The 27,791-nt window shown below is 41.7% G+C and overlaps 1 protein-coding gene across 1 annotated transcript; it reads left to right on the top strand.

The window, feature by feature from the left end:
- The first annotated feature begins 11,091 nt into the window (after positions 1-11,091).
- LOC127298760 (uncharacterized) lies at positions 11,092-15,127 on the top strand. The gene is made up of 8 exons (XM_051328615.2): positions 11,092-11,261; positions 11,605-11,880; positions 12,028-12,155; positions 13,129-13,246; positions 13,341-13,433; positions 14,241-14,309; positions 14,401-14,488; positions 14,650-15,127. The coding sequence occupies exons 2-8, from the start codon at positions 11,791-11,793 to the stop codon at positions 14,673-14,675; spliced, it is 612 nt and encodes a 203-aa protein (XP_051184575.1). The 5' UTR covers positions 11,092-11,261; positions 11,605-11,790; the 3' UTR covers positions 14,676-15,127.
- Positions 15,128-27,791: the final 12,664 nt, after the last annotated feature.

Genomic DNA, 27,791 nt, shown 5'->3' with positions numbered 1-27,791 from the left:
ATCCCCATACCCAAAATAATTGGGTATTACCCAATGAATTTGGACAAACCCATTGCCCATAGGTACAAAGAAGGAAACTGCTGGGCGTCCCCCGGGGGATCTGATTTCCCAGCCCCCGGGTCGCCAGCCGTTGGATCGGTCATCTTGGACGGCCAGATCTTCTTTTACGGAATGTAGCAAAAAAACATCTCCCGGCAGCAAAAAAGTAACCCGCTTTTGCTACATTGTAGCAAAAAACGGTTCAGTCACGAAATCAAATAAAAAGGCTGAGCTCGCCGGAGAGCTCGCCGGAGACCTCGTAGCAAAAAAAATTATGCTATTGTAGCAGAAAAATGCTAATGTAGCAAAACCCAAATATCATCGGAAAATATTGACGAAGACCTCTCCTGAGACCCTCGCCGGAGACCTCGTAGCAAAATTTCTATATTAAAGTAGCAAAACAACAAAACAATTATAGCAAAAAAAAATAGCATCACAACATTTTTTACAAGGTCTGTGGCGAGGTCATTTCTATTGTATCAAAATAGACTTCGCCTAATACATCACCGAAAATACTTAGTAGCAAAATATGTATACTAACATAGCAAAACCATAGAAACGGTTGTAGCAAAAAAAATCTATATATAACAGCAAAATCCATGTAATGCATGTCGCAAGCCGTCGGCAGCAAGGAAGGCCACCGCGGGCAGCAACTTGGCCCGCCGTCAGCAGCAACGAGGGCCGCTGTTGGCAGCAACCTGGCTCGCCCATGGTAGCACCGCCGGGTCGGTGGCGCCGTGCTTGTGCTAGGTGTAGGCGCAGCGGCGGAGAAGCAGCAAGGATTCGTGGGGCCACCGGAGGAGCAGCACGGTGTGGGGGCGGCGGGGGAGCAGCATGGTCCTGGGGGCATGATGCGTGTGGTTGGCACGTCCGTTGGGAACCCCAAGAGGAAGGTGTGATGCGCACAGCGGCAAGTTTCCCTCAGTAAGAAACCAAGGTTTAATCGGACCAGTAGGAGTCAAGAAGCACGTTGAAGGTTGATGGCGACGAGATGTAGTGCGGCGCAACACCAGGGATTCCGGCGCCAACGTGGAACCTGCACAACACAACCAAAGTACTTTGCCCCAACGAAACAGTGAGGTTGTCAATCTCACCGGCTTGCTGTAACAAAGAGTTAACCGTATTGTGTGGAAGATGATTGTTTGCAGAAACAAGAGAACAAGTATTGCAGTAGATTGTATTTCAGTAAAGAGAATTGGACCGGGGTCCACAGTTCACTAGAGGTGTCTCTCCCATAAGACGAACAGCATGTTGGGTGAACAAATTACAGTTGGGCAATTGACAAATAAAGAGAGCATGACCATGCACATACATATCATGATGAGTATAGTGAGATTTAATTGGGCATTACGACAAAGTACATAGACCGCCATCCAACTGCATCTATGCCTAAAAAGTCCACCTTCAGGTTATCATCCGAACCCCCTCCAGTATTAAGTTGCAAAGCAACAGACAATTGCATTAAGTATGGTGCGTAATGTAATCAACAACTACATCCTTAGACATAGCATCGATGTTTTATCCCTAGTGGCAACAGCACAACACATCCTTAGAACTTTCATCACTTGTCCTGTGTGTCAATGCGAGGCATGAACCCACTATCGAGCATAAGTACTCCCTCTTGGAGTTACAAGCATCTACTTGGCCAGAGCATCTACTAGTAACGGAAAGCATGCAAGATCATAAACAACACGTAGATATAACTTTGATAATCAACATAACAAGTATTCTCTATTCATCGGATCCCAACAAACGCAACATATAGAATTACAGATAGATGATCTTGATCATGTTAGGCAGCTCACAAGATCCGACAATGATAGCACAATGGGGAGAAGACAACCATCTAGCTACTGCTATGGACCCATAGTCCAGGGGTAGACTACTCACACATCACACCGGAGGTGACCATGGCGGCGTAGAGTCCTCCGGGAGATGATTCCCCTCTCCGGCAGGGTGCCGGAGGCGATCTCCTGGATCCCCCGAGATGGGATCGGCGTTGGCGGCGTCTCTGGAATGTTTTCCGTATCGTGGCTCTCGGTACTGGGGGTTTCGTCACGGAGGCTTTAAGTAGGCGGAAGGGCAAGTCAGGAGGCGGCACGGGGGGCCCAAACCACAGGCCGGCGCGGCCAGGGGGTGGTCCGCGCCGCCCTAGGGTTTGGGCACCCTGTGGCCCCACTTCGTTTCGTCTTCGGACTTACGGAAGCTTCGTGGAAAAATAGGCCCCCGGGCGTTGATTTCGTCCAATTCCGAGAATATTTCCTTACTAGGATTTCTGAAACCAAAAACAGCAGAAAACAAAGAATCGGCACTTCGGCATCTTGTTAATAGGTTAGTTCCAGAAAATGCACGAATATGATATAAAGTGTGCATAAAACATGTAGATAACATCAATAATGTGGCATGGAACATAAGAAATTATCGATACGTCGGAGACGTATCAGCATCCCCAAGCTTAGTTCTGCTCGTCCCGAGCAGGTAAAATGATAACACAGATAATTTCTGGAGTGACATGCCATCATAATCTTGATCATACTATTTGTAAAGCATATGTAGTGAATGCAGCGATCAAAACAATGTATATGACATGAGTAAACAAGTGAATCATATAGCAAAGACTTTTCATGAATAGCACTTCAAGACAAGCATCAATAAGTCTTGCATAAGAGTTAACTCATAAAGCAATAATTCAAAGTAAAGGTATTGAAACAACACAAAAGAAGATTAAGTTTCAGCGGTTGCTTTCAACTTGTAACATGTATATCTCATGGATATTGTCAACATAGAGTAATATAATAAGTGCAATAAGCAAATATGTAGGAATCAATGCACAGTTCACACAAGTGTTTGCTTCTTGAGGTGGAGAGAAATAGGTGAACTGACTCAACATTTAAAGTAAAAGAATGGTCCTCCATAGAGGAAAAGCATCAATTGCTATATTTGTGCTAGAGCTTTGATTTTGAAAACATGAAACAATTTTGTCAACGGTAGTAATAAAGCATATGCATCATGTAAATTATATCTTATAAGTTGCAAGCCTCATGCATAGTGTACTAATAGTGCCCGCACCTTGTCCTAATTAGCTTGGACTACCGGATCATCACAATGCATATGTTTTTACCAAGTGTCACAAAGGGGTACCTCTATGCACTTTGTACAAAGGTCTAAGGAGAAAGCTCGCATTGGATTTCTCGCTATTGATTATTCTTCAACTTAGACATCCATACCGGGACAACATAGACAACAGATAATGGACTCCTCTTTTATGCATAAGCATGTAACAACAATTAATAATTTTCTCATTTGAGATTGAGGATATATGTCCAAAACTGAAACTTCCACCATGGATCATGGCTTTAGTTAGCGGCCCAATGTTCTTCTCTAACAATATGCATGCTTAACCATAGGGTGGTAGATCTCTCTTACTTCAGACAAGACGGACATGCATAGCAACTCACATGAAATTCAACAATGAATAGTTGATGGCGTCCCCAGTGAACATGGTTATCGCACAACAAGCAACTTAATAAGAGATAAAGTGCATAATTACATATTCAATACCACAATAGTTTTTAAGCTATTTGTCCCATGAGCTATATATTGCAAAGGTGAATGATGGAATTTTAAAGGTAGCACTCAAGCAATTTACTTTGGAATGGCGGAAAATACCATGTAGTAGGTAGGTATGGTGGACACAAATGGCATAGTGGTTGGCTCAAGTATTTTGGATGCATGAGAAGTATTCCCTCTCGATACAAGGTTTAGGCTAGCAAGGTTATTTGAAACAAACACAAGGATGAACCGGTGCAGCAAAACTCACATAAAAGATATATTGAAAACATTATAAGACTCTACACCGTCTTCCTTGTTGTTCAAACTCAATACTAGAAATTATCTAGACCTTAGAGAAACCAAAAATGCAAACCAAATTTTAGCATGCTCTATGTATTTCTTCATTAATGGGTGCAAAGCATATGATGCAAGAGCTTAAACATGAGCACAACAATTGCCAAGTATCACATTACCCAAGACATTTATAGCAATTACTACATGTATCATTTTCCAATTCCAACCATATAACAATTTAACGAAGGAGAAACTTCGCCATGAATACTATGAGTAGAAACCAAGGACATACTTGTCCATATGCTACAGCGGAGCGTGTCTCTCTCCCATAAAGTGAATGCTAGGATCCATTTTATTCAAACAAAACAAAAAACAAAAACAAACCGACGCTCCAAGAAAAAGCACATAAGATGTGATGGAATAAAAATATAGTTTCAGGGGAGGAACCTGATAATGTTGTCGATGAAGAAGGGGATGCCTTGGGCATCCCCAAGCTTAGACGCTTGAGTCTTCTTAATATATGCAGGGGTGAACCACCGGGGCATCCCCAAGCTTAGAGCTTTCACTCTCCTTGATCATGTTGCATCATACTCCTCTCTTGATCCTTGAAAACTTCCTCCACACCAAACTCGAAACAACTCATTAGAGGGTTAGTGCACAATATAAATTGACATATTCAGAGGTGACACAATTATTCTTAACACTTCTGGACATTGCATAATGCTACTGGACATTAGTGGATCAAAGAAATTCATCCAACATAGCAAAAGAGGCAATGCGAAATAAAAGGCAGAATCTGTCAAAACAGAACAGTTCGTATTGACGAATTTTAAAATGGCACCAGACTTGCTCAAATGAAAATGCTCAAATTGAATGAAAGTTGCGTACATATCTGAGGATCACGCACGTAAATTGGCTTAATTTTCTGAGCTACTACAGGGAGGTAGACCCAGATTCGTGACAGCAAAGAAATCTGGAACTGCGCAGTAATCCAAATCTAGTACTTACTTTTCTATCAACGGCTTAACTTGGCACAACAAAACACAAAACTAAGATAAGGAGAGGTTGCTACAGTAGTAAACAACTTCCAAGACACAAAATAAAAACAAAGTACTGTAGGTAAAAACATGGATTGTCTCCCATAAGCGCTTTTCTTTAATGCCTTTCAGCTAGGCGCAGAAAGTGTGTATCAAGTATTATCAAGAGACGAAGTGTCAACATCATAATTTGTTCTCATAATGGAATCAAAAGGTACCTTCATTCTCTTTCTAGGGAAGTGTTCCATACCTTTCTTGAGAGGAAATTGATATTTTATATTACCTTCCTTTATATCAATGATAGCACCAACAGTTCGAAGAAAAGGTCTTCCCAATATAATGGGACAAGATGCATTGCATTCAATATCCAAGACAACAAAATCAACGGGAACAAGGTTATTGTTAACGGTAATGTGAACATTATCAACTTTCCCAAAAGGTTTCTTTGTAGAATGATCAGCAAGATTAACATCCAAATAACAATTTTTCAGCGGTGGCAAGTCAAGCATATTATAAATTTTCTTAGGCATAACAGAAATACTTGCACCAAGATCACATAAAGCATTACAATCAAAATCTTTAACCTTCATCTTAATGATGGGCTCCCAACCATCCTCTAGCTTTTTAGGAATAGAGGCTTTGCGCTCTAGTTTCTCTTCTCTAGCTTTAATGAGAGCATTTGTAATATGATGTGTGAAAGCCAAATTTATAGCACTAGCATTAGGACTTTTAGCAAGTTTTTGCAAGAACTTTATAACTTCAGAGATGTGGCAATCATCAAAATTCAAACCATTATAATCTAAAGCAATGGGATCATCATCCCCAATGTTGGAAAAAATTTCAGCAGCTTTATCACAGGCAGTTTCAAAGTAGCTTTTAGCAGTTTCAGGCAGTTTTTCGCGCTTTGTATTAGAAGTGGAAACATTGCTAACACCAATTCTTTTATTAGTATTAGTAGGAGGTGCAGCAACATGTGTAGCATTAGCATTACAAGTGGTGGTAATAGTCCAAACTTTAGCTATATTCTTCTCTTTAGCTAGTTTTTCATTTTCTTCTCTATCCCACCTAGCACGCAGTTCAGCCATTAATCTTATATTCTCATTAATTCTAACTTGGATGGCATTTGCTGTAGTAACAATCTTATTATGATGATTCTCATTAGGCATAACTTTCGATTTCAAAAGATCCACATCAGCAGCAAGACTATCGACTTTAGAAGCAAGTATATCAATTTTCCCAAGCTTTTCTTCAACAGATTTGTTAAAAGCAGTTTGTGTACTAATAAATTCTTTAAGCATGGCTTCAAGTCCAGGGGGTGTGTTCCTATTATTGTTGTAAGAATTCCCATAAGAATTACCATAGCCGTTGCCATTATTATAAGGATATGGCCTATAGTTGTTACTAGAATTGTTCCGGTAAGCATTGTTGTTGAAATTATTATTTTTAATGAAGTTTACATCAACATGTTCTTCTTGTGCAACCAATGAAGCTAATGGAACATTATTAGGATCAATATTAGTCCTATCATTCACAAGCATAGACATAATAGCATCAATCTTATCACTCAAGGAAGAGGTTTCTTCGACAGAATTTACCTTCTTACCTTGTGGAGCTCTTTCCGTGTGCCATTCAGAGTAGTTGATCATCATATTATCAAGAAGCTTTGTTGCTTCACCAAGAGTGATGGACATAAAGGTACCTCCAGCAGCTGAATCCAATAAATTCCGTGAAGAAAAATTTAGTCCTGCATAGAAGGTTTGGATGATCATCCAAGTAGTCAGTCCATGGGTTGGGCAATTTTTAACCAGAGATTTCATTCTTTCCCAAGCTTGAGCAACATGTTCAGTATCTAATTGTTTAAAATTCATTATGCTAATCCTCAAAGATATAATTTTAGCAGGGGGATAATATCTACCAATAAAAGCATCCTTGCATTTAGTCCATGAATCAATACTATTCTTAGGCAGAGATAGCAACCAATCTTTAGCTCTTCCTCTTAATGAGAAAGGGAACAATTTTAGTTTAATAATATCACCATCTACATCTTTATATTTTTGCATTTCACATAGTTCAACAAAATTATTAAGATGGGCAGCAGCATCATCAGAACTAACACCAGAAAATTGCTCTCGCATAACAAGATTCAGTAAAGCAGGTTTAATTTCAAAGAATTCTGCTGTAGTAGCAGGTGGAGCAATAGGTGTGCATAAGAAATCATTATTATTTGTGGTTGTGAAGTCACACAACTTAGTATTTTCAGCGTTGGCCATTTTAGCAACAGTAAATAAAACAAACTAGATAAGGTAAATGCAAGTAACTAATTTTTTTGTGTTTTTGATATAGCAAACAAGATAGCAAATAAAGTAAAACTAGCAACTAATTTTTTTTTTGTGTTTTGATTTAGTGCAGCAAACAAAGTAGTAAATAAAACTAAGCAAGACAAAAACAAAGTAAAGAGATTGAGAAGTGGAGACTCCCCTTGCAGCGTGTCTTGATCTCCCCGGCAACGGCGCCAGAAATTTGCTTCTGGCGTGAAGTTGGCGTGGGAGATATAAATCTTTGTGGTGTAACTTTTCTTCAGGTCCCCGGCAATGGCGCCAGAAATTTGCTTGATGCGTGTGGTTGGCACGTCCGTTGGGAACCCCAAGAGGAAGGTGTGATGCGCACAGCGGCAAGTTTCCCTCAGTAAGAAACCAAGGTTTAATCGGACCAGTAGGAGTCAAGAAGCACGTTGAAGGTTGATGGCGACGAGATGTAGTGCGGCGCAACACCAGGGATTCCGGCGCCAACGTGGAACCTGCACAACACAACCAAAGTACTTTGCCCCAACGAAACAGTGAGGTTGTCAATCTCACCGGCTTGCTGTAACAAAGAGTTAACCGTATTGTGTGGAAGATGATTGTTTGCAGAAAACAGTAGAACAAGTATTGCAAGATGATTGTATTTCAGTAAAGAGAATTGGACCGGGGTCCACAGTTCACTAGAGGTGTCTCTCCCATAAGACGAACAGCATGTTGGGTGAACAAATTACAGTTGGGCAATTGACAAATAAAGAGAGCATGACCATGCACATACATATCATGATGAGTATAGTGAGATTTAATTGGGCATTACGATAAAGTACATAGACCGCCATCCAACTGCATCTATGCCTAAAAAGTCCACCTTCAGGTTATCATCCGAACCCCCTCCAGTATTAAGTTGCAAAGCAACAGACAATTGCATTAAGTATGGTGCGTAATGTAATCAACAACTACATCCTTAGACATAGCATCAATGTTTTATCCCTAGTGGCAACAGCACAACACAACCTTAGAACTTTCTGTCACTGTCCCAGGTGTCAATGCAGGCATGAACCCACTATCGAGCATAAGTACTCCCTCTTGGAGTTACAAGCATCTACTTGGCCAGAGCATCTACTAGTAACGGAAAGCATGCAAGATCATAAACAACACGTAGATATAACTTTGATAATCAACATAACAAGTATTCTCTATTCATCGGATCCCAACAAACGCAACATATAAAATTACAGATAGATGATCTTGATCATGTTAGGCAGCTCACAAGATCCGACAATGATAGCACAATGGGGAGAAGACAACCATCTAGCTACTGCTATGGACCCATAGTCCAGGGGTAGACTACTCACACATCACACCGGAGGCGACCATGGCGGCGTAGAGTCCTCCGGGAGATGATTCCCCTCTCCGGCAGGGTGCCGGAGGCGATCTCCTGGATCCCCCGAGATGGGATCGGCGTTGGCAGCGTCTCTGGAAGGTTTTCCGTATCGTGGCTCTCGGTACTGGGGGTTTCGTCACGGAGGCTTTAAGTAGGCGGAAGGGCAAGTCAGGAGGCGGCACGGGGGGCCCAAACCACAGGCCGGCGCGGCCAGGGGGTGGGCCGCACCGCCCTAGGGTTTGGGCACCCTGTGGCCCCACTTCGTTTCGTCTTCGGACTTCTGGAAGCTTCGTGGAAAAATAGGCCCCTGGGCGTTGATTTCGTCCAATTCCGAGAATATTTCCTTACTAGGATTTCTGAAACCAAAAACAGCAGAAAACAAAGAATCGGCACTTCGGCATCTTGTTAATAGGTTAGTTCCAGAAAATGCACGAATATGATATAAAGTGTGCATAAAACATGTAGATAACATCAATAATGTGGCACGGAACATAAGAAATTATCGATACGTCGGAGACGTATCAGGGCACTCCGCGCGGCTCGTCCCTGCTCCAGCGCAAGGTCCTCCCCGCTCCAGCGCAAGGTCCTCCCCGCTCCAGCGCGTGCGCCGAGGGTAGCCATCTTGGCCTTCCCCGGGGGCGGCGGCCGGCGGGGGAGAACTTGGCCGGCGGCGTGCGCGGACCAGGCCGGCGGCGCGAGTGGGGACCTGGCGGCGGCGCGAGCGGAACCCAGCCGGCGGCGCATGCGGAACATGGCCGGCGGCCGCGGAGAACTTGGCCGGCGGCGTGCGCGGACCAGGCCGGCGGCGCGAGTGGGGACCTGGCGGCGGCGCGAGCGGAACCCAGCCGGCGGCGCGTGCGGAACCAGCCGGTGGCGCGAGCGGACCTGGCCGGCGGCGCGAGCGGACCTTGGCGGCGGCGCGAGCGGAACCCAGCCGGCGGCGCGAGCGGACCTGGGCGGCGGCGCGTGCGGACCAGAGCTCCAACGATTTGGACGGGAGACGCGTGAGGATAAGATGCACCGGTGGGACCCACAATTCGGACGGGACACGCGTCGCGCAACCAAGGCGGAGGCTGGGAACGCTCCGTCCCCCGGGGGCGTTGAATCATTTTCCTACAAAGAAAGCTTTTTCGCGGAAAAAGGCAGCGCATATGGGTTTATTCGTGGATAGCTACCAAATTACCCCTCCCCCATATCCAGATTATAATGGGTAATTCTATTTTATCCATACCCTATCCAAATATTGTGGGTATGGATTTGGATACGGGTGATGGTACAAAATGGTAGCTTTGCGGGCGATGGATTTTCACCGTGGTGGTGTGGTGTTTCCGGCCTTCTCTAGCTGAGAGGCGAGTCCAGGGAGGCGAGAGCGGGCGGGCGACGGGGATCGACGATGGTTTGATTCCCAGCGGCCGCCGGCGGCGCGGCAGCTCCCACGGACGTCGCACGCGGCCGTTATTTACCGATACATTACCTGAGGTGATGTATATTTACATCGCGTGGTTCAAATTTTGCATGGTAGTGTAAAAGTTTTTGAACTTTTTTTTATATCTATATCATCTCATCTGTGAAGCCATTTTTTTTTTAGATCAATGTGATTTATACGACATTTTTTATACTCCGTACATGGTTTATCGCGAAAAAAAGTTTTTATACATGGTTTGCGGAGATGGTCTTCTTATCAACAGCGTGGACGAGTACTTAAAATTGCTTTTATCAACGGACACCGAGGTTAGGCTAGTTCCTTTTGCCGATCCCCGCAGTAGGGCTGCAGCACCAAGAAGTGAACCTCCCCCCCGACCTCCGCCGCGGCAGCAACTCGACAAGCACCGCAGCCATGTCGACGGCGACTAGCGGGCCCCGGTTTCCCTCGCAAGAGCCCTCATCGGAGCGTTCGGAGAGAAAAAGGAAGAGGAGGAGGAGATCCATCAAAGCAGGGGAGGAAACCTCGACCGAGGACGCCGTTACGAGGATCAGCGAGGACGAGGAGAAGGAGACGAAGAAGAAGAGGGAGGATGAGGACGAGGAGGTGGTCTCCTCTGCGCCCAGCTCTCCACTCTACGAGCCCTGCCTCCCCGGCGACGACCCGGACCCTCCACCGGAGTTGATCGAGGCATTGGAGCGTGCAGAACACGATTACGAAACAAAAATGGGTAACTTCTTAACTGAGAATTTGTCTCCCCTGGAAGATTCCTCCGCATATTGGAGATCTAATCGATCCATCTTCTTCATCTTGCAGACCGCTACGGGGACTTGATCACCGTCGGATACTGCAGACCTTCGCACATGTTTTTCAATCCGGAGCTTCTCCCTGTCGCTGAACCTGCAACAAAGGCAGTGCTTTTGGCTGCCAGATTTGTTATTGGGCTTTCCTCCTCCTTTGGTACTATGTAACACCGCTAATCTTATTTCGATCTCTCTGTCTTGATACCATAATGTATAATCATCCCGATTGTGAATCTGCATGCAGAGGGTCAGCTGACAAGAAAAAGGTGCTCTGGATTCTGGATTGATTGGAACGAGGAGAACAAAACCGGCATTGTTTTGACAACCGCACATTTATTTAGCTCAAAGGGCTGTTCTATTGAACAAAAGGGAGAGGGAGTTGAAAAAGAGTATGCTGCTTATGGCGAGGTGAAGTATTATCCTCATGCTAAGGTGAGTTCATGAGAAAGGTTTGGGGCAATAACACTTTCTGTTCAACTGGTTAATTGGCATGACTTCTTTGTTTTGACATGTATCCTTTGTGAGCAGTCTCAGTATAATTGTTTATAGTTGGTTCCGTGATAAATCAAATTATTATCTCAAATAACTCCCTACTCTATCTATGGTGTAAATTAGATTGGTTGTGTTAGATTTTTTTCTTGATAACTTGCAGCTGGAAACACAACGGTCTATATATGCTTTTGTCTAAAGATTTGTTTTATGCACAGTTGTCTTTTTTTTTGTAGCCAGCATTCTAAATAATGTAATTTCACATTTTTAGCAACCAACTTTTTAGGTTACTGTTCACCTGCCGGATGGATCCGCCGCAGTGGCCCACCTGATCTACCACCAGGAGCAGTATGATCTTGCTTTTTTTAGAGTTAGAGTGGATCAATCGGTTCAGTTACCATCTTTTAATGATGGAGTAAAATGGGGTCAACTCGTCTTCTGGCTTGGAAGAGATGCCAAGTTCAATCTAACGATGACCCATCTTAGGCCGGGATATAAGAATCCAAACATATATCAACGACCTCATTACATGTTCTTTCCAGGTAAAGAACATATTATTAAGGTAAAAGTATATTTTATTGAGGAGATTGTATTGTATACATTATTTCTCTAGATTGTATTGTTTTTAATGTAACTTTGATGTTATATTGTGCAAACCGTGCATTTTCGCTATGACAAAATTGTAATATTTTTTTGTCAATGCATGTAGTATGACAATGGGGGGCCGATCATTGACTTGGATGCAAAGATCGTGGGAATGATTAACTGTCATAGGAGTGGGTCTTTTATACCTTCTTCTGTTTTGCTCAAGTGCTTGGATTTGTGGAAGGAATTTGGGTATGGTTTCCCTTTGAGTTCTGTGCAACTGTTGCTAGTCTACTGCTTTCTTCCATGCTGTTTTTCGTTGTTGTCAGGGGTTGGAGTTAACAGTATCATCTTAGCACCATAGATAGGCCCATAGACGGACCCAACCGTCCCTAAGCCTGGGCACGCGCCCAAGCTTCCGGCCGGCGGCGTAGCTTACTTTGATGAAAATTTTGATGAAGATTTGGCCGGCCTTATATATAGTGTGCCCAGGCTTGATGAAAATCCTGGGTCCACCACTAGACCCATGTGTCCTATATGTTAATATGTTTATGCAATACGAGAGGCGATTATTTGGTCATGTTCTCCGTAATACGAAGACAAACTATATGATCAAAAGATATTACCTAGAAAGTAACTGTGATGGCATTCACATTTCCCATGCATGACTGATGCATTTCCACAATATTCATGTAATCTGGAAATATAATATTGTTGAGTTTTAGAATTCTGGTTGCAATTTACTTGGTTTTCAATATTTTCACTTCTTACCTCATGCATTTTAATGACAATGAGTTATCTTCAAATATTTTGGCAATGCAACTGTTGTCAACTTTTCATGCGTTTATGTATAATGACTATGTTTGAATAGATTACTCTAGTTTTATTTTGGCAAAATGATTCATGATCTGCATTTTTCCGAGGAAAGGAGCGATGATCACTTAATTATGCTATGCTTTTTTTAAAATTTTATTTAAATAGCAAATGTCCAAAAATTAAATTCAGTAGATAAATGCGTTCTCTTTTAACTGCAATGAGACTTCTAAGGTTCATAAGCGAAGGTTTTCTGTTAACTCAATTCAAAATATTTGGTCGACTACAAGCATATTTCCAAATATGGTTGACATGATTTGGATTTCAACAAAAGTGGCTTATTTAAGACCGGTTAATTTCTCCTCCATATTTAATTTTTCCAAATGGGCTAAATGCTTCTCTTATTGTATAGATGCATCCCCCGCCCCCAGCTTGGATTGGCGTTTTCAGGTATCAAGCTTTTAGATATTGTTCAAGTGGATAAGATATGGCGCAAGTACAAGATTGATGATGGTCTTATTGTTAACGAGGTATTATAATGTTAATGGTTTCTTATGTGTAGAGTTACTGTTCCCGAAGGTGCTTCTCTTACCATGCATATTATTATTGCCAATTGAACTATAGGTATTGAAAGGATCACAAGCGGAGGAAATCGGAATCCGAAGAGGTGATATTATTGAATGTTTTAATGGAGAGCGCATTTCTACTACAGTTCAGGTAGGTGTTTTTTTGTAGATTTATCAGAAAATTGCATCACACTATCCGTTAAACTATGGCAAGCAACACTTCAGATCCTTCCAGCAAAATCATGTATTTTAGAAGGTGTTTCTTTTGTCCGAGTGTGAAGTGTCTTTCATGCTACTTTTGATTAAGTCCATGGTTGAATGGAAATCATGGTCACTCGAGAGGGTTCGCTATATACATATAAAGTATTTCTTGTGTGGTAATGTTAGATGTTTTGAAGTTCTGGTGTTCCTTCAAGCACAAGAGACGAGGTTGCTAATTGTTGTATACATGTTTGTGTATCATATATGCTACATTCTTTTGTAGCTTGCATCACTTCTAGTTCCATCCTTGTTTTTGTTTTTATCCAACATCTTGCTGTTCGGTGCTGGCGATTACAGAAAATTAGCCCCAACACACTGAAATTTCAGATAGTAGGATCTGATGTACTTTATGCGCCCTGCAACGAATATGTTATAGCTACAGGAGAGGAAGAAAATATAGCTTAGAAGGTTAGATCTAGAAGGCTCAGGGAATATATGGGTTTGAGTATACATATTGTTGGCAAAGAGCGTTTTCCAAAAAACTACAGGAGGGAGGGTGCTAATGTTCTGAAGGATTCTGGTGTTGCATTGCAGATTAATATCTAAGAACTAAGATGGCATAATTTTGTTAGATATATTGTCTACCTGAAATCCTAACCATATCTGAAAATTTATACGTCCGTTACAGACTTTTAGTGTGCAAAATTGCATATTGCTTTATGGTCATCACTTGTGTAGTTATTTCTGCTATTATCAGCTGGAGAACTTGTTGCTGAGCCTATGCAAATCAGCTGGAAATGGCCGTGATTCCAAAATCCATGTTTCAGTAAGTCCACCTGTGTGTTTCAGTTATGATTCCTTCATGCTGACTGGGAAGTATTATGAGCACTAAGGTATGTGTAATGCTGTCTTCATAGGTTGAGGTGTTCCATGTACGCAAGCTTCGCCGGAAGATAAGAAAGTTCAGTATAGGTGTATCTGAGCATCGGGAATTTATTGACAGAGGTACACATCTCCATCCTTGCTATTCTGAGCACTATCTTAGAGGCGTGCCCTGCCTTGTGTAGGAGTGCGTATGGAACATGCTCGCATGTGTACATATATTTCCTCAATTTTCATGGATATGGAACATATAGTACTAGCCTGAACAGAGATTTATTTTGTAGCTTATAAAACTGTCACTCTTGAGTGAAGAAGGGACTTGTGCTGCTTCGGCGTCAACCTGACCAAGTTGATCAACGTGAACTATGTGTGATAGATAGATGATGTCATAACTTGTAAGAATTAGCTACTTTTGTAATGGAACGGTGAGCATCTCAAGGAAGTAAGAAGCAACTGTTACTTAACCAAACGAGCACAACGTGGCAGATTGATCCGGGAGGATACGGTGCTGGATAGAGGAGGAGCCGTGCCTTCAAGTTTGTCCACCTACGACAGAGCCTGTTCTGCATGCATTAGAAGCCCTGGTGAAGCAGGTCATGAAACTCAAGCCAATGGATGCTGCCAAGATCCCAAAGGTCCACGAGCAGACCAAGCTCAATGTATAGTCAGTTTCTGTGGCAGCCACTTACGATTTCTAGCGGTTTTGTGCGGCTTAGTGGCGCCGCGACAGACGACTCTGCGCTCCGCCTACACTCTGATGCCAACTACTTGTACAACATGTGCAACTCTCGTCTACATGCATATAACAGTAACCACTTCTACAACTATGTATCACTAAAACAAGTTTGCTAGCTCAAAAACTTTCACTTGAGCTATCTGGTTTAGAAACCTTACGAAAAAGGATAATGCATTGTTGTTAAACTCAAATTACCAAACATACAAGTCACTGAACTTGATACAATTTGATGCTAGAAATTTGCTTAACAGAAAATTATCCGGTCCTTTTTCTGCTCAGTTCTAACAACTAATTATATAGCAACGACCTCTGTTTTGTACTATGTTAAATCAACGTATGACATGCATCTACAACCTCAAGTACAACGAATGACCAGCTTGAACAAAATTCTTGCAGCAACCGAGAAGTACAGCAAAGGCACAAGATGAACATAATTTTCTTCTACTGGGCTCAACGACGTGTAGCTTGCAAAAATAATCACACAGGTAGTGGTAGTAGTATGATACATTCAAACAAATTGGCAATCAAGGAAACCGTAATGTATACAAATATCAGCAACCTATGTTCCAAACTGGAAACCATCGCGGATATCAGGTAAGTTCCAGAACATAAATGAAACAAAGGTCATGCAGTAGAAACCCACTGGAAATGAAAAACCTGCAAGCATCAAGAAAATATTAATGAATGAAATCCAAAAGTACTTGCATCATACACTTGCATAGATGCATCATGTTTGAGCTGTTCCTAACACCATGTCATAACAGGTTAGATGCTTTGTGAAATTCTGGGACAAGGAACATAAATAAAAGCATGACTTCTGGTTGCAACACATGCAGGATAGGTTTGTTGTTTACTCCATGAAAAGTTGAAAACGAAAATTTCCCTTTTGCAGTATTTTACAAGTAAGAAAAAAATACAATAATATAATAAGTAACAAGACATTTTCTGTGGCAAAGTTAGCTGCACTGCACAATGACGGAAATACGGCAAGTTGTAAGACATGCATTATCTAGAAGAATGACAAAAAAAAACATCTTAATCTCAGTCAATTATCTCAGTTCATATAGTATCCGGTAGCGACTGCTATGCTACTAAGATGCATATCAGTAGCGAGTAGTATGGAAATAAGAATATACATCTAATTTTCATGCAAACCTAGGGGAGTTGCATTTTGATACGTCTCCAACGTATCGATAATTTCTTATGTTCCATGCTTGTTTTATGATGATACACACATGTTTTATACATACTTTATGTCATATTTATGCATTTTCCGGCACTAACCTATTAACGAGATGCCGAAGAGCCAGTTGCTGTTTTCTGCTGTTTTTGGTTTCAGAAATCCTAGTAAGGAAATATTCTCGGAATTGGACGAAATCAACGCCCAGGGGCCTATTTTTCCACGAAGCTTCCAGAACACCGAAAGGGAACCGAAGTGGGGCGACGAGGCGCCGCCACACTAGGGCGGCGCGGCCCAGGAGGGGCCCACGCGGCCCTAGCGTGTGGGGCCCCCGTCAGCCCTCCGACTCCGCCCTTCCGCCTACTTAAAGTCTTCGTCGCGAGTACCCCAGTACCGAGAGCCACGATACGGAAAACCTTCCAGAGACGCCGCCGCCGCCAATCCCATCTCGGGGGATTCAGGAGATCGCCTCCGGCACCCTGCCGGAGAGGGGAATCATCTCCCGGAGGACTCTTCACCGCCATGGTCGCCTCCGGAGTGATGTGTGAGTAGTTCACCCCTGGACTATGGGTCCATAGCAGTAGCTAGATGGTTGTCTTCTCCTAATTGTGCTATCATTGTTGGATCTTGTGAGCTGCCTAACATGATCAAGATCATCTATTTGTAATGCTACATGTTGCGTTTGTTGGGATCCGATGAATATGGAATACTATGCTATGTTGATTATCAATCTATCTATGTGTTGTTTATGATCTTGCATGCTCTCCGTTATTAGTAGAGGCTCTGGCCAAGTCATTACTTGTAACTCCAAGAGGGAGTATTTATGCTCGATAGTGGGTTCATGCCTCCATTAAATCCGGGACAGTGACAGAAAGTTCTAAGGTTGTGGATGTGTTGTTGCCACTAGGGATAAAACATCAGTGCTATGTCTAAGGATGTATTTGTTGATTACATTACGCACCATACTTAATGCAATTGTCTGTTGTTTGCAACTTAATACTGGAGGGGGTTCGGATGATAACCTGAAGGTGGACTTTTTAGGCATAGATGCATGCTGGATAGCGGTCTATGTACTTTGTCGTAATGCTCAATTAAATCTCACACTACTCATCATAACATGTATGTGCATGGTCATGCCCTCTTTATTTGTCAATTGCCCAACTGTAATTTGTTCACCCAACATGCTATTTACATCGAATACAATCTACTGCAATACTCGTTCTACTGTTCTCTGCAAACATCATCATCCACACTATACCTCTAATCCTTTGTTACAGCAAGCCGGTGAGATTGACAACCTCACTGTCACGTTGGGGCAAAGTAATTTGGTTGTGTTGTGCAGGTTCCACGTTGGCGCCGGAATCCTTGGTGTTGCGCCGCACTACACTCCGCCGCCATCAACCTTCAACGTGCTTCTTGGCTCCTACTGGTTCGAGAAACCTTGGTTTCTTACTGAGGGAAAACTTGCTGCTATATGCATCACACCTTCCTCTTGGGGTTCCCAACGGACGCGTGCTGTACGCGTATCAAGCTCTTTTTCGGGCATCGTTGCCGGGGAGATCAAGACACGCTGCAAGGGGAGTCTCCACTTCCAATCTCTTTATTTTGTTTTTGTCTTGCTTTACTTTTATTTACTTCTTTGTTTGTTGCACTAAAACAAAACACACAAAAATTAGTTGCTAGCTTTACTTTATTTACTATCTTGATCTCCATATTAAAAACACAAAAAAATTAGTTACTTGCATTTACTTTATCTAGTTTGCTTTATTTACTATTGCTAAAATGAGTAATCCTGAAGTTGAAGTTCGTTCGTTTAAGCAACAAGGGGGAGAATGTTTAAAAGATGCTTGGTATAGAATTAGTGATGCTCATAATAGGTGCACTAAGAAACACTCCACCACTATCCTACTCACGAATTTTTATGTTGGTATCTCTAGCTGGAATAAGTATGTTCTTGATTGTCTTGCGGGAGGTAATTTCCTAGGCACTCCCGCTTTAGAAGCTAGTTGCATTATTGAGAGTCTATTTGGAATACTACCTATTAATAAAGTTAAATTGAAGTCTCTCTTGAAGATGTCATGAAAAAGTTGGAGACCATAGAGCAAAATCTTCCAAGTATTGAGACTAATTTGGGAGTATTACTTGATAGCACTGATAAACTTGATAAATCTCTAGGTGGAATTAATGAGAGAATTGCCATCTTAGAAGCTTGTGCTATTCATGATAATCAAACCCAAAGGATTAGTGAACTTGAAGAAGCTATGGGAACCTTGGGTTCAACTTTTTCTTCTATTAAGTTTAAGGAGAAAGCTTATGTGGGTAAGGAGCAAAAGTTCATGTATGTCTCTAAGGTGCCTAAACCAAAAAACCATTATAGGCCTAAAATTGATAAAGCTCTTAATACCACTATAGATAACGGAGCATCTAAGATACCTAATGTGACAAATTATGATGTTGATGCTTCATCTCTTGATAACACTTGATACACACTTTCTGCGCCTAACTGAAAGGCGTTAAAGAAAAGCGCTTATGGGAGACAACCCATGATTTTACTACAGTACTTTTGTTTTATATTTGAGTCTTGGAAGTTGTTACTACTATAGCAACCTCTCCTTATCTTAATTTTATTGCATTGTTGTGCCAAGTAAAGTCTTTGATAGTAAGGTTCATACTAGATTTGGATTGCTGCGCAGAAACAGATTTCTTGCTATCACGAATTTGAGCAGTAGTCTCTGTAGGTAACTCAGAAAATTCTGCCAATTTACGTGAGTGATCCTCAGATACGTACGCAAATTTCATTCAATTTGAGCATTTTCATCTGAGCAAGTCTGGTGCATCTAAAAAAAATCGTCTTTACGGATTGTTCTGTTTTGATAGATTTTGCCTTTTATTTCGCATAGCCTGTTTTGCTATGCTTGATGGATTTATTTATTCCATTAACTTTCAGTAGCTTTGTGCAATGTCCAGAAGTGTTAAGAATGATTATGTCACCTCTGAACATGTGAATTTTGATTATGCACTAACCCTCTAATGAGTTGTTTTGAGTTTGGCGTGGAGGAAGTTTTCGAGGATCGAGAGAGGAAGATGATACAATATGATCAAGGAGAGTGAAAGCTCTAAACTTGGAGATGCCCCGGTGGTTCATCCCTGCATATTTCAAGAAGACTCAAGCATCTAAGCTTGGGGATGCCCAAGGCATCCCCTTCTTCATCGACAACATTATCAGGTTCCTCTAGTGAAACTACATTTTTATTCCATCACATCTTATGTGCTTTACTTGGAGCGTCTGTATGTTTTTATTTTTGTTTTGTTTGAATAAAGTTGGATCCTAGCATTCATTGTGTGGGAGAGAGACACGCTCCGCTGTTGCATATGGACAAATATGTCCTTAGGCTTTACTCATAATGTTCATGGCGAAGGTTGAACTGCTTCGTTAAATTGTTATATGATTGGAAACGGAAAATGCTACATGTGGTAATTGGTATAATATCTTGAATAATGTGATACTTGGCAATTGTTGTGCTCATGTTTAAGCTCTTGCATCATATACTTTGCACCTATTAGTGAAGAAATACATAGAGGTTGCTAAAATTTGGTTTGCATGATTGGTCTCTCTAAGGTCTAGATATTTTCCAGTAAGGGTCGAACAACAAGGAAGACGGTGTAGAGTCTTATAATGCTTGCAATATGTCTTTTATGTGAGTTTTGTTGTACCGGTTCATACTTGTGTTTGTTTCAAATAACCTTGCTAGCCTAAGCCTTGTATTGAGAGGGATTACTTCTCATGCATCCAAATCCTTGAGCCAAAAACTATGCCATTTGTGTCCACCATACCTACCTACTACATGGTATTTCTCCGCCATTCCAAAGTAAATTGCTTGAGTGCTATCTTTAAACACTTCAAAAGTTATTACCTCTTATTTGTGTCAATGTTTTATAGCTCATGAGGAAGTATGTGGTGTTTATCTTTCAATCTTGTTGGGCAACTTTCACCAATGGACTAGTGGTTTCATCCGCTTAATCAATAATTTTGCAAAAAGAGCTGGCAATGGGATTCCCAGTCCCAAATTAATTAACCCTCATAATTTTACAAAAATATACACTCCTCCATGGTATGTGATTGTTGGACGGCACCCGAGGATTCGGTTAGCCATGGCTTGAGAAAGCAAAGGTGGGGAGGAGTGTCATCTAAATAAAACTAAAATAAAAAGGCACTCCTTCATGGTATGAGATTGTTGGCAGGCACCCGAGGATTCGGTTAGCCATGGTTTGTGAAAGCAAAGTTGGAAGGAGTCCCACCCAAAAATAAAAATGTTTCATGGGAGCCGCTCTTTGAAGGTTTGTCTGGCAAGGGGGTTAGAGTGCCCACTACCATTCGTTGACAACAACAAACACCTCTCAAAACTCTACTTTTATGCTCTCTTGATGTTTTCAAAATAAAAGCTCTAGCACAAATATAGCATTCAATGCTTCCCTCTGCGAAGGGCCTTTCTTCTACTTTTATGTTGAGTCAGTTTACCCACTTCTCTCCATCTTAAGAAGCAAACACTTATGTTAATTGTGCATTGATTCTTACATACTTGCTTATTGCACTTATTATATTACTTTATGTTGACAATATCCATGAGATATACATGTTACAAGTTGAAAGCAACCGCTGAAACTTAATCTTCCTTTGTGTTGCTTCAATGCCTTTACTATGAATTTATTGCTTTATGAGTTAACTCTTATGCAAGACTTATTGATGCTTCTCTTGAAAGTACTATTCATGAAAAGTCTTTGCTATATGATTCAATTGTTTACTCATTGTATTTACCATTGCTTCGAATCGCTGCATTCATTACATGTGCTTACAATAGTATTGATCAAGATTATGATAGCATGTCACTTCAGAAATTATCTTTGTTATCGTTTACCTACTCGGGACGAGTAGGAACTAAGCTTGGGGATGCTGATACGTCTCCAACGTATCGATAATTTCTTATGTTCCATGCTTGTTTTATGATGATACACACATGTTTTATACATACTTTATGTCATATTTATGCATTTTCCGGCACTAACCTATTAACGAGATGCCGAAGAGCCAGTTGCTGTTTTCTGCTGTTTTTGGTTTCAGAAATCCTAGTAAGGAAATATTCTCGGAATTGGACAAAATCAACGCCCAGGGGCCTATTTTTCCACGAAGCTTCCAGAACACCGAAAGGGAACCGAAGTGGGGCGACGAGGCGCCGCCACACTAGGGCGGCGCGGCCCAGGAGGGGCCCGCGCGGCCCTAGCGTGTGGGGCCCCCGTCAGCCCTCCGACTCCGCCCTTCCGTCTACTTAAAGTATTCGTCGCGAATACCCCAGTACCGAGAGCCACGATACGGAAAACCTTCCAGAGACGCCGCCGTCGCCAATCCCATCTCGGGGGATTCAGGAGATCGCCTCCGGCACCCTGCCGGAGAGGGGAATCATCTCCCGGAGGACTCTTCACCGCCATGGTCGCCTCCGAAGTGATGTGTGAGTAGTTCACCCCTGGACTATGGGTCCATAGCAGTAGCTAGATGGTTGTCTTCTCCTAATTGTGCTATCATTGTTGGATCTTGTGAGCTGCCTAACATGATCAAGATCATCTATTTGTAATGCTACATGTTGCGTTTGTTGCGATCCGATGAATATAGAATACTATGCTATGTTGATTATCAATCTATCTATGTGTTGTTTATGATCTTGCATGCTCTCCGTTATTAGTAGAGGCTCTGGCCAAGTCATTACTTGTAACTCCAAGAGGGAGTATTTATGCTCGATAGTGGGTTCATGCCTCCATTAAATCCGGGACAGTGACAGAAAGTTCTAAGGTTGTGGATGTGCTGTTGCCACTAGGGATAAAACATCAATGCTATGTCTAAGGATGTATTTGTTGATTACATTACGCACCATACTTAATGCAATTGTCTGTTGTTTGCAACTTAATACTGGAGGGGGTTCGGATGATAACCTGAAGGTGGACTTTTTAGGCATAGATGCATGCTGGATAGCGGTCTATGTACTTTGTCGTAATGCCCAATTAAATCGCACACTACTCATCATAACATGTATGTGCATGGTCATGCCCTCTTTATTTGTCAATTGCCCAACTGTAATTTGTTCACCCAACATGCTATTTATCTTATGGGAGAGACACCACTAGTGAACTGTGGACCCCGGTCCATTCTTTACATCGAATACAATCTACTGCAATACTCGTTCTACTGTTCTCTACAAACATCATCATCCACACTATACCTCTAATCCTTTGTTACAGCAAGCCGGTGAGATTGACAACCTCACTGTCACGTTGGGGGCAAAGTAATTTGGTTGTGTTGTGCAGGTTCCACGTTGGCGCCGGAATCCCTGGTGTTGCGCCGCACTACACTCCGCCGCCATCAACCTTCAACGTGCTTCTTGGCTCCTACTGGTTCGATAAACCTTGGTTTCTTACTGAGGGAAAACTTGCTGCTATACGCATCACACCTTCCTCTTGGGATTCCCAACGGACACGTGCTGTACGCGTATCACATTTCAAGATAGGAGCCACACAACAATAATCGAGCACGGAAGGAATGCATTAACTTAGCTCAACATATCAGGAAAAAAACAATATTAAGAGAACATACCTCCTCATAGATCATTATCATCCACAAGATCAGCAAGTGACTCAAAATCTTTGAGCCAGTCTTGAGGAAAACTAAGGCTTCGACCATTTTGCAGTTCAACCTACTTCTGTAATCACTTGCAACCTGTTGTCCAGTACTAAAAGCTGATTTAGATGGTACCACTAAAGCAGGCACAAACAAGAACTGCCATGAGCTATCCGAGAAAGGACATGGTACTTTGAGGAATGAAGGGACCACCATTTGAGAATGTTGAAATCATGTTTGTGAGTGAAGATTTCCTCTTGCAGATATCTATCAAGCTCATTGGTAGCTAGGCTGGAGTTCAAATGTTGGTCCCAGTCAGCTAGAAAGTTATTTTGTTCCATCACAACCTCATCAATATTTTCTCCTTCTGCCAACTCCTTTAATGAATTCGATATTTGTGATGAAAAATATTCCTTAAAGAGGCCATGGAGAGTTGCTTCCACTACACCCAAATGTTCTACATCATCTGCTCCAAAGGCTTGCCTTAGTCGAAACCCAATGAATTCTTTTTTGAACCACGGATCAAGAAACACAGTGTATAGAATTTTCCAAATAAGACTCTACTCAATATTTGTCAAACTTCTTTTGCATCTCTTCAACCATTGAATTGATACTACATACTATCGTGATGCTTCATCCTTTTTTCATGCTCTTTCTCCAATACTAACCTAACATTCCAAAATTCATGAGGAATAAGAAGGCACGGATTTGAAGTAGGATACGTAGAACCATATACTACTTGTGTTGCTGTGTGAGACGATTTCAGGTATTCTCCACTCTATAGAAAATGGACAATACTTGTAATTTGTGTCTTGTTTCGCCAAAGTCTGAAAATATTTACGAAATGAGAATGCTGACTCCAACGTAAGGTACATGGAATTCAAACGCATTGGCACATCAAACAAAGGGAGTTTGCACGAAATCCCAACTCATCCAACTAATTCGTTAAATTTATCCAACTAGAGCTCAATACTCCAATTTCGCGAACTCTTTAATATATAGGACATTAAACATTGCAGTTCCGTCGCAGGGAGTCTCTAGCATACAAGATATGATTATCATCCTATGCAATTTCAACTTCATATCGATTGACATGTGACATATATGTAACCTAAAGTTTGAATGGATGTCCATTTATCATAAGTTAAAGAAAATCTGCCAACATATATCTTAAACCCTTCACAATAGGCAGACCTCATTTCATTACATCTAATGCCCGACCCGACCTCTAGGCCAACTCCCTAAACTTTTGAAGCTAGAAACTTTGGAGGCTCTTGTTGGAGAAGGGCTTCTGAAGTCGTGGGACCGGTCATCACCTCAATCCTCCTCTTCTTCCGCTACGGCGCTACTTGTTAGTGCTGGGACTTCCACCATTTTTGGCTGCATTCGATGTACGCAGGTTTCCACAAAACTTTTATGTTTCGCAGGAAACAAAGAAATCCATCTTTTCATTTTTTTCTAGCCTCAACCATACTACCTGCAATCCAAACCAGAGACATCGTCGGAATAAGATATCATAGGCATGCAATGGTCACCATATTTACTACTACATTCTTATTATTACTCACACACAGTCTAGCTATACTTTCATAGTTGTTACCCACATCTTTACCCAAAATGGCAGATAATACTTCCCACATAATTTTGACAATGTCACAAGTGAAAAAAAGAGAGTTAACACATCCATTTATATTTATCTTCTTTACTTTATACAGTCCAATACGTCTACATTGCATGGTATTTCCACCAATACAACATTCTTTATAGAAATATTATATATATATTATATTGAATAATCCCAAGAATAAAAAAACCATATCGTTCATGATTAATTTATGACACTTATTTGTAGTATTGTGTGTCTTTGGGTGTGTGTTTAATTATCTATTTAAATATATTGGTAAGGATTTATAGGCCGTAAATAATTACCACTATGTCAGGAGATTTTGCGCATGGTAAGATTGTATAAATTAGGTGCAACTAAATAGATTATTCTTGAGTATGAGCTGTCGTCTAGTGTTTCTTCGTTGTACCCCCTCTCTCAACCACCGCCTTCCCAACATTTCCTCACATGTTTCTTTCTTGTAATGGTACTTTTTCGCATCCCTTCTGATCCATAATAATGGATCGGAGGGAGTAACACATATGAAAAATAACCTTGAAATGATATATATATATATTTAGTTTGAGATATATGCCTACATTGTGAAATATTGTGATATATAGCAATAATTTATCCTCCCAATTTTCCCTCAACCAAACCAAACCATCCCAATCAACTTGACAGATTTTAAAAATTCTTTTCAAAAACAAAATTGATGGACATTGGTTTGGCTTACTAGTACACATTTTTATAAACACAAATATATATTAACTCTCACAAGTATTGGCTCAGTGACACTTTACCCCAACTATATTTTACAATCGCCTCCCTCAACGACGATATACTTCTATGAGGGTCATTGGTAGGCCTTTATTGCATGGAGATTGTGACATGTGAGGTGTGAGATATTTTGAAATGGTCGTAATGATCTAATCTTCAAAAAATCAGTGGATATACTTTGCTCATTGGAAAGTTTGGTTCCAAAGTGATCTTTTGGTCCATAGGTATAGAGTGAAGATAACCCTTGCTCGACTCCTCATTGATTAGTGATGTCTACGCCCCCTCCTTTTCCTGTAGACAGTGTTGGGCCTCCAAGAGCAGAGGTTTGTAGAACAGCAGCAAGTTTTCCCTTAAGTGGATCACCCAAGGTTTATCGAACTCAGGGAGGAAGAGGTCAAAGATATCCCTCTCATGCAACCCTGCAACCACAAAGCAAGAAGTCTCTTGTGTCCCCAACACACCGAATAGGTGCACTAGTTCGGCGAAGAGATAGTGAAATACAGGTGGTATGAATATATATGAGCAGTAGCAATGGTGCCAGAAAATAGCTTGCTGGCGTGTAGTTGATGGTGGTAGTATTGCAGCAGTAGTAACGCAAAGAAAACGATAAACAAGCAGCGATAGCAGTATTTAGGAACAAGGCCTAGGGATTACACTTTCACTAGTGGACACTCTCAACATTGATCACATAACAGAATAGATAAATGCATACTCTACACTCTTGTTGGATGATGAACACATTGCGTAGGATTACACGAACCCTCAATGCCGGAGTTAACAAGCTCCACAATTCAATGTTCATATTTAAATAACCTTAGAGTGCAAGATAGATCAACATAACCAAATAGATCACATCAATACCATCATAGTAATAGTTAACTTCACAATCCACAAGAGATCATGATCATAGCCTACGACAAGAACCACATGGTGCACACACTAGTCACCTTTACACCATGCAGGAGGAATAGAATACTTTAATAACATCACTAGAGTAGCACATAGATGAATTGTGATACAAAACTCATATGAATCTCAATCATGTAAAGCAGCTCATGAGATTATTGTATTGAGGTACATGGGAGAGAGATGAACCACATAGCTACAGCGGAGCCCTCAGCCTCGGGGGTGGATTACTCCCTCCTCATCATGGAGGCAGCGATGGCGGTGAAGATGGCGGTGAAGACGGCGGTGGAGATGGCTCCGGGGGCAATTCCCCGTCCCGGCAGGGTGCCGGAACAGCGACTTCTGTCCCCCGAATTGGACTTTCGCGATGGCGGCGGCTCTGGATGGTTTTCTCTGTTTCCGTCGAACTTGTCGAGGTTTTTAGGTCAGGGACGATTAAATAGGCCGAGAGTCAGAGTCGGAGGAGCCACGGGGTGCCCACACCATAGGGGGGCGCGCCCCCCCTTGGGCCGCGCCGCCCTGGGGTGTGGGGCCCCCCTGGCACCCCTCTGGCCTTTCTCCAGTGCTCTGGAAGCTTCGCGTATTTCTAAGACTTTCGGTGTTGATTTCGTCCGATTCCGAAAATATTTCCTTACTAGGATTTCTGAAACCAAAAACAGCAAAAAACAGCAACTGGCCTTTCGGCATCTCGTCAATAGGTTAGTTCCGGAAAACGCATAAAAATGATATAAAGTGTGAACAAAACATGTTGGTATTGTCATAAAACAAGCATGGAACATCAGAAATTATAGATACGTTGGAGACGTATCAGCATCCCCAAGCTTAGTTCCTACTCGTCCTCGAGTAGGTAAACGATAAAAGATAATTTCTGAGGTGACATGCTACCAACATAATCTTAATCATACCATTGTAAAGCATATGAGATGAATGCAGCGATTCGAAACAATGTAAATGCAATGAGTAAACAATCGAATCATATAGCAAAGACTTTTCATGAATAGTACTTTCGAGACAAGCATCAATAAGTCTTGCATAAGAGTTACTCATAAAGCAATAAATTCTTAGTAAAGATATTGAAGCAACACAATGGAAGATTAAGTTTCAGCGGTTGCTTTCAACTTGTAACATGTATATCTCATGGATAGTTGTCAATGCAAAGCAATATAACAAGTGCAATAAGCAAGTATGTAAGAATCAATGCATAGTTAACACAAGCGTTTGCTTCTAGGATAGAGAGAAATGAGTAAACTGACTCAACATAAAAGTAAAAGAATGGCCCTTCAAAGAGGAAAGCATCGATTGCTATATTTGTGCTAGAGCTTTGGTTTTGAAAACATAAAGAGAGCATAAAAATAAAGTTTTGAGAGGTGTACGTTGTTGTCAACGAATGGTAGCGGGTACTCTAACCCCCTTGCCAGGCAAACCTTCAAAGAGCGGCTCCCATTTTATTTTATTTTTGGGTGGCACTCCTTCCAACCTTTCTTTCACAAACCATGGCTAACCGAATCCTCGGGTGCCTGCCAACAATCTCATACCATGAAGGAGTGCCTTTTTATT

This window comes from Lolium perenne, chromosome 5 (genome assembly GCF_019359855.2).
Source record: "Lolium perenne isolate Kyuss_39 chromosome 5, Kyuss_2.0, whole genome shotgun sequence".
Classification (NCBI taxonomy): Eukaryota; Viridiplantae; Streptophyta; class Magnoliopsida; order Poales; family Poaceae; genus Lolium; species Lolium perenne.
Note: the sequence above shows the minus strand (reverse complement) of the source record. Positions and strands in the feature narration are given on the sequence as shown.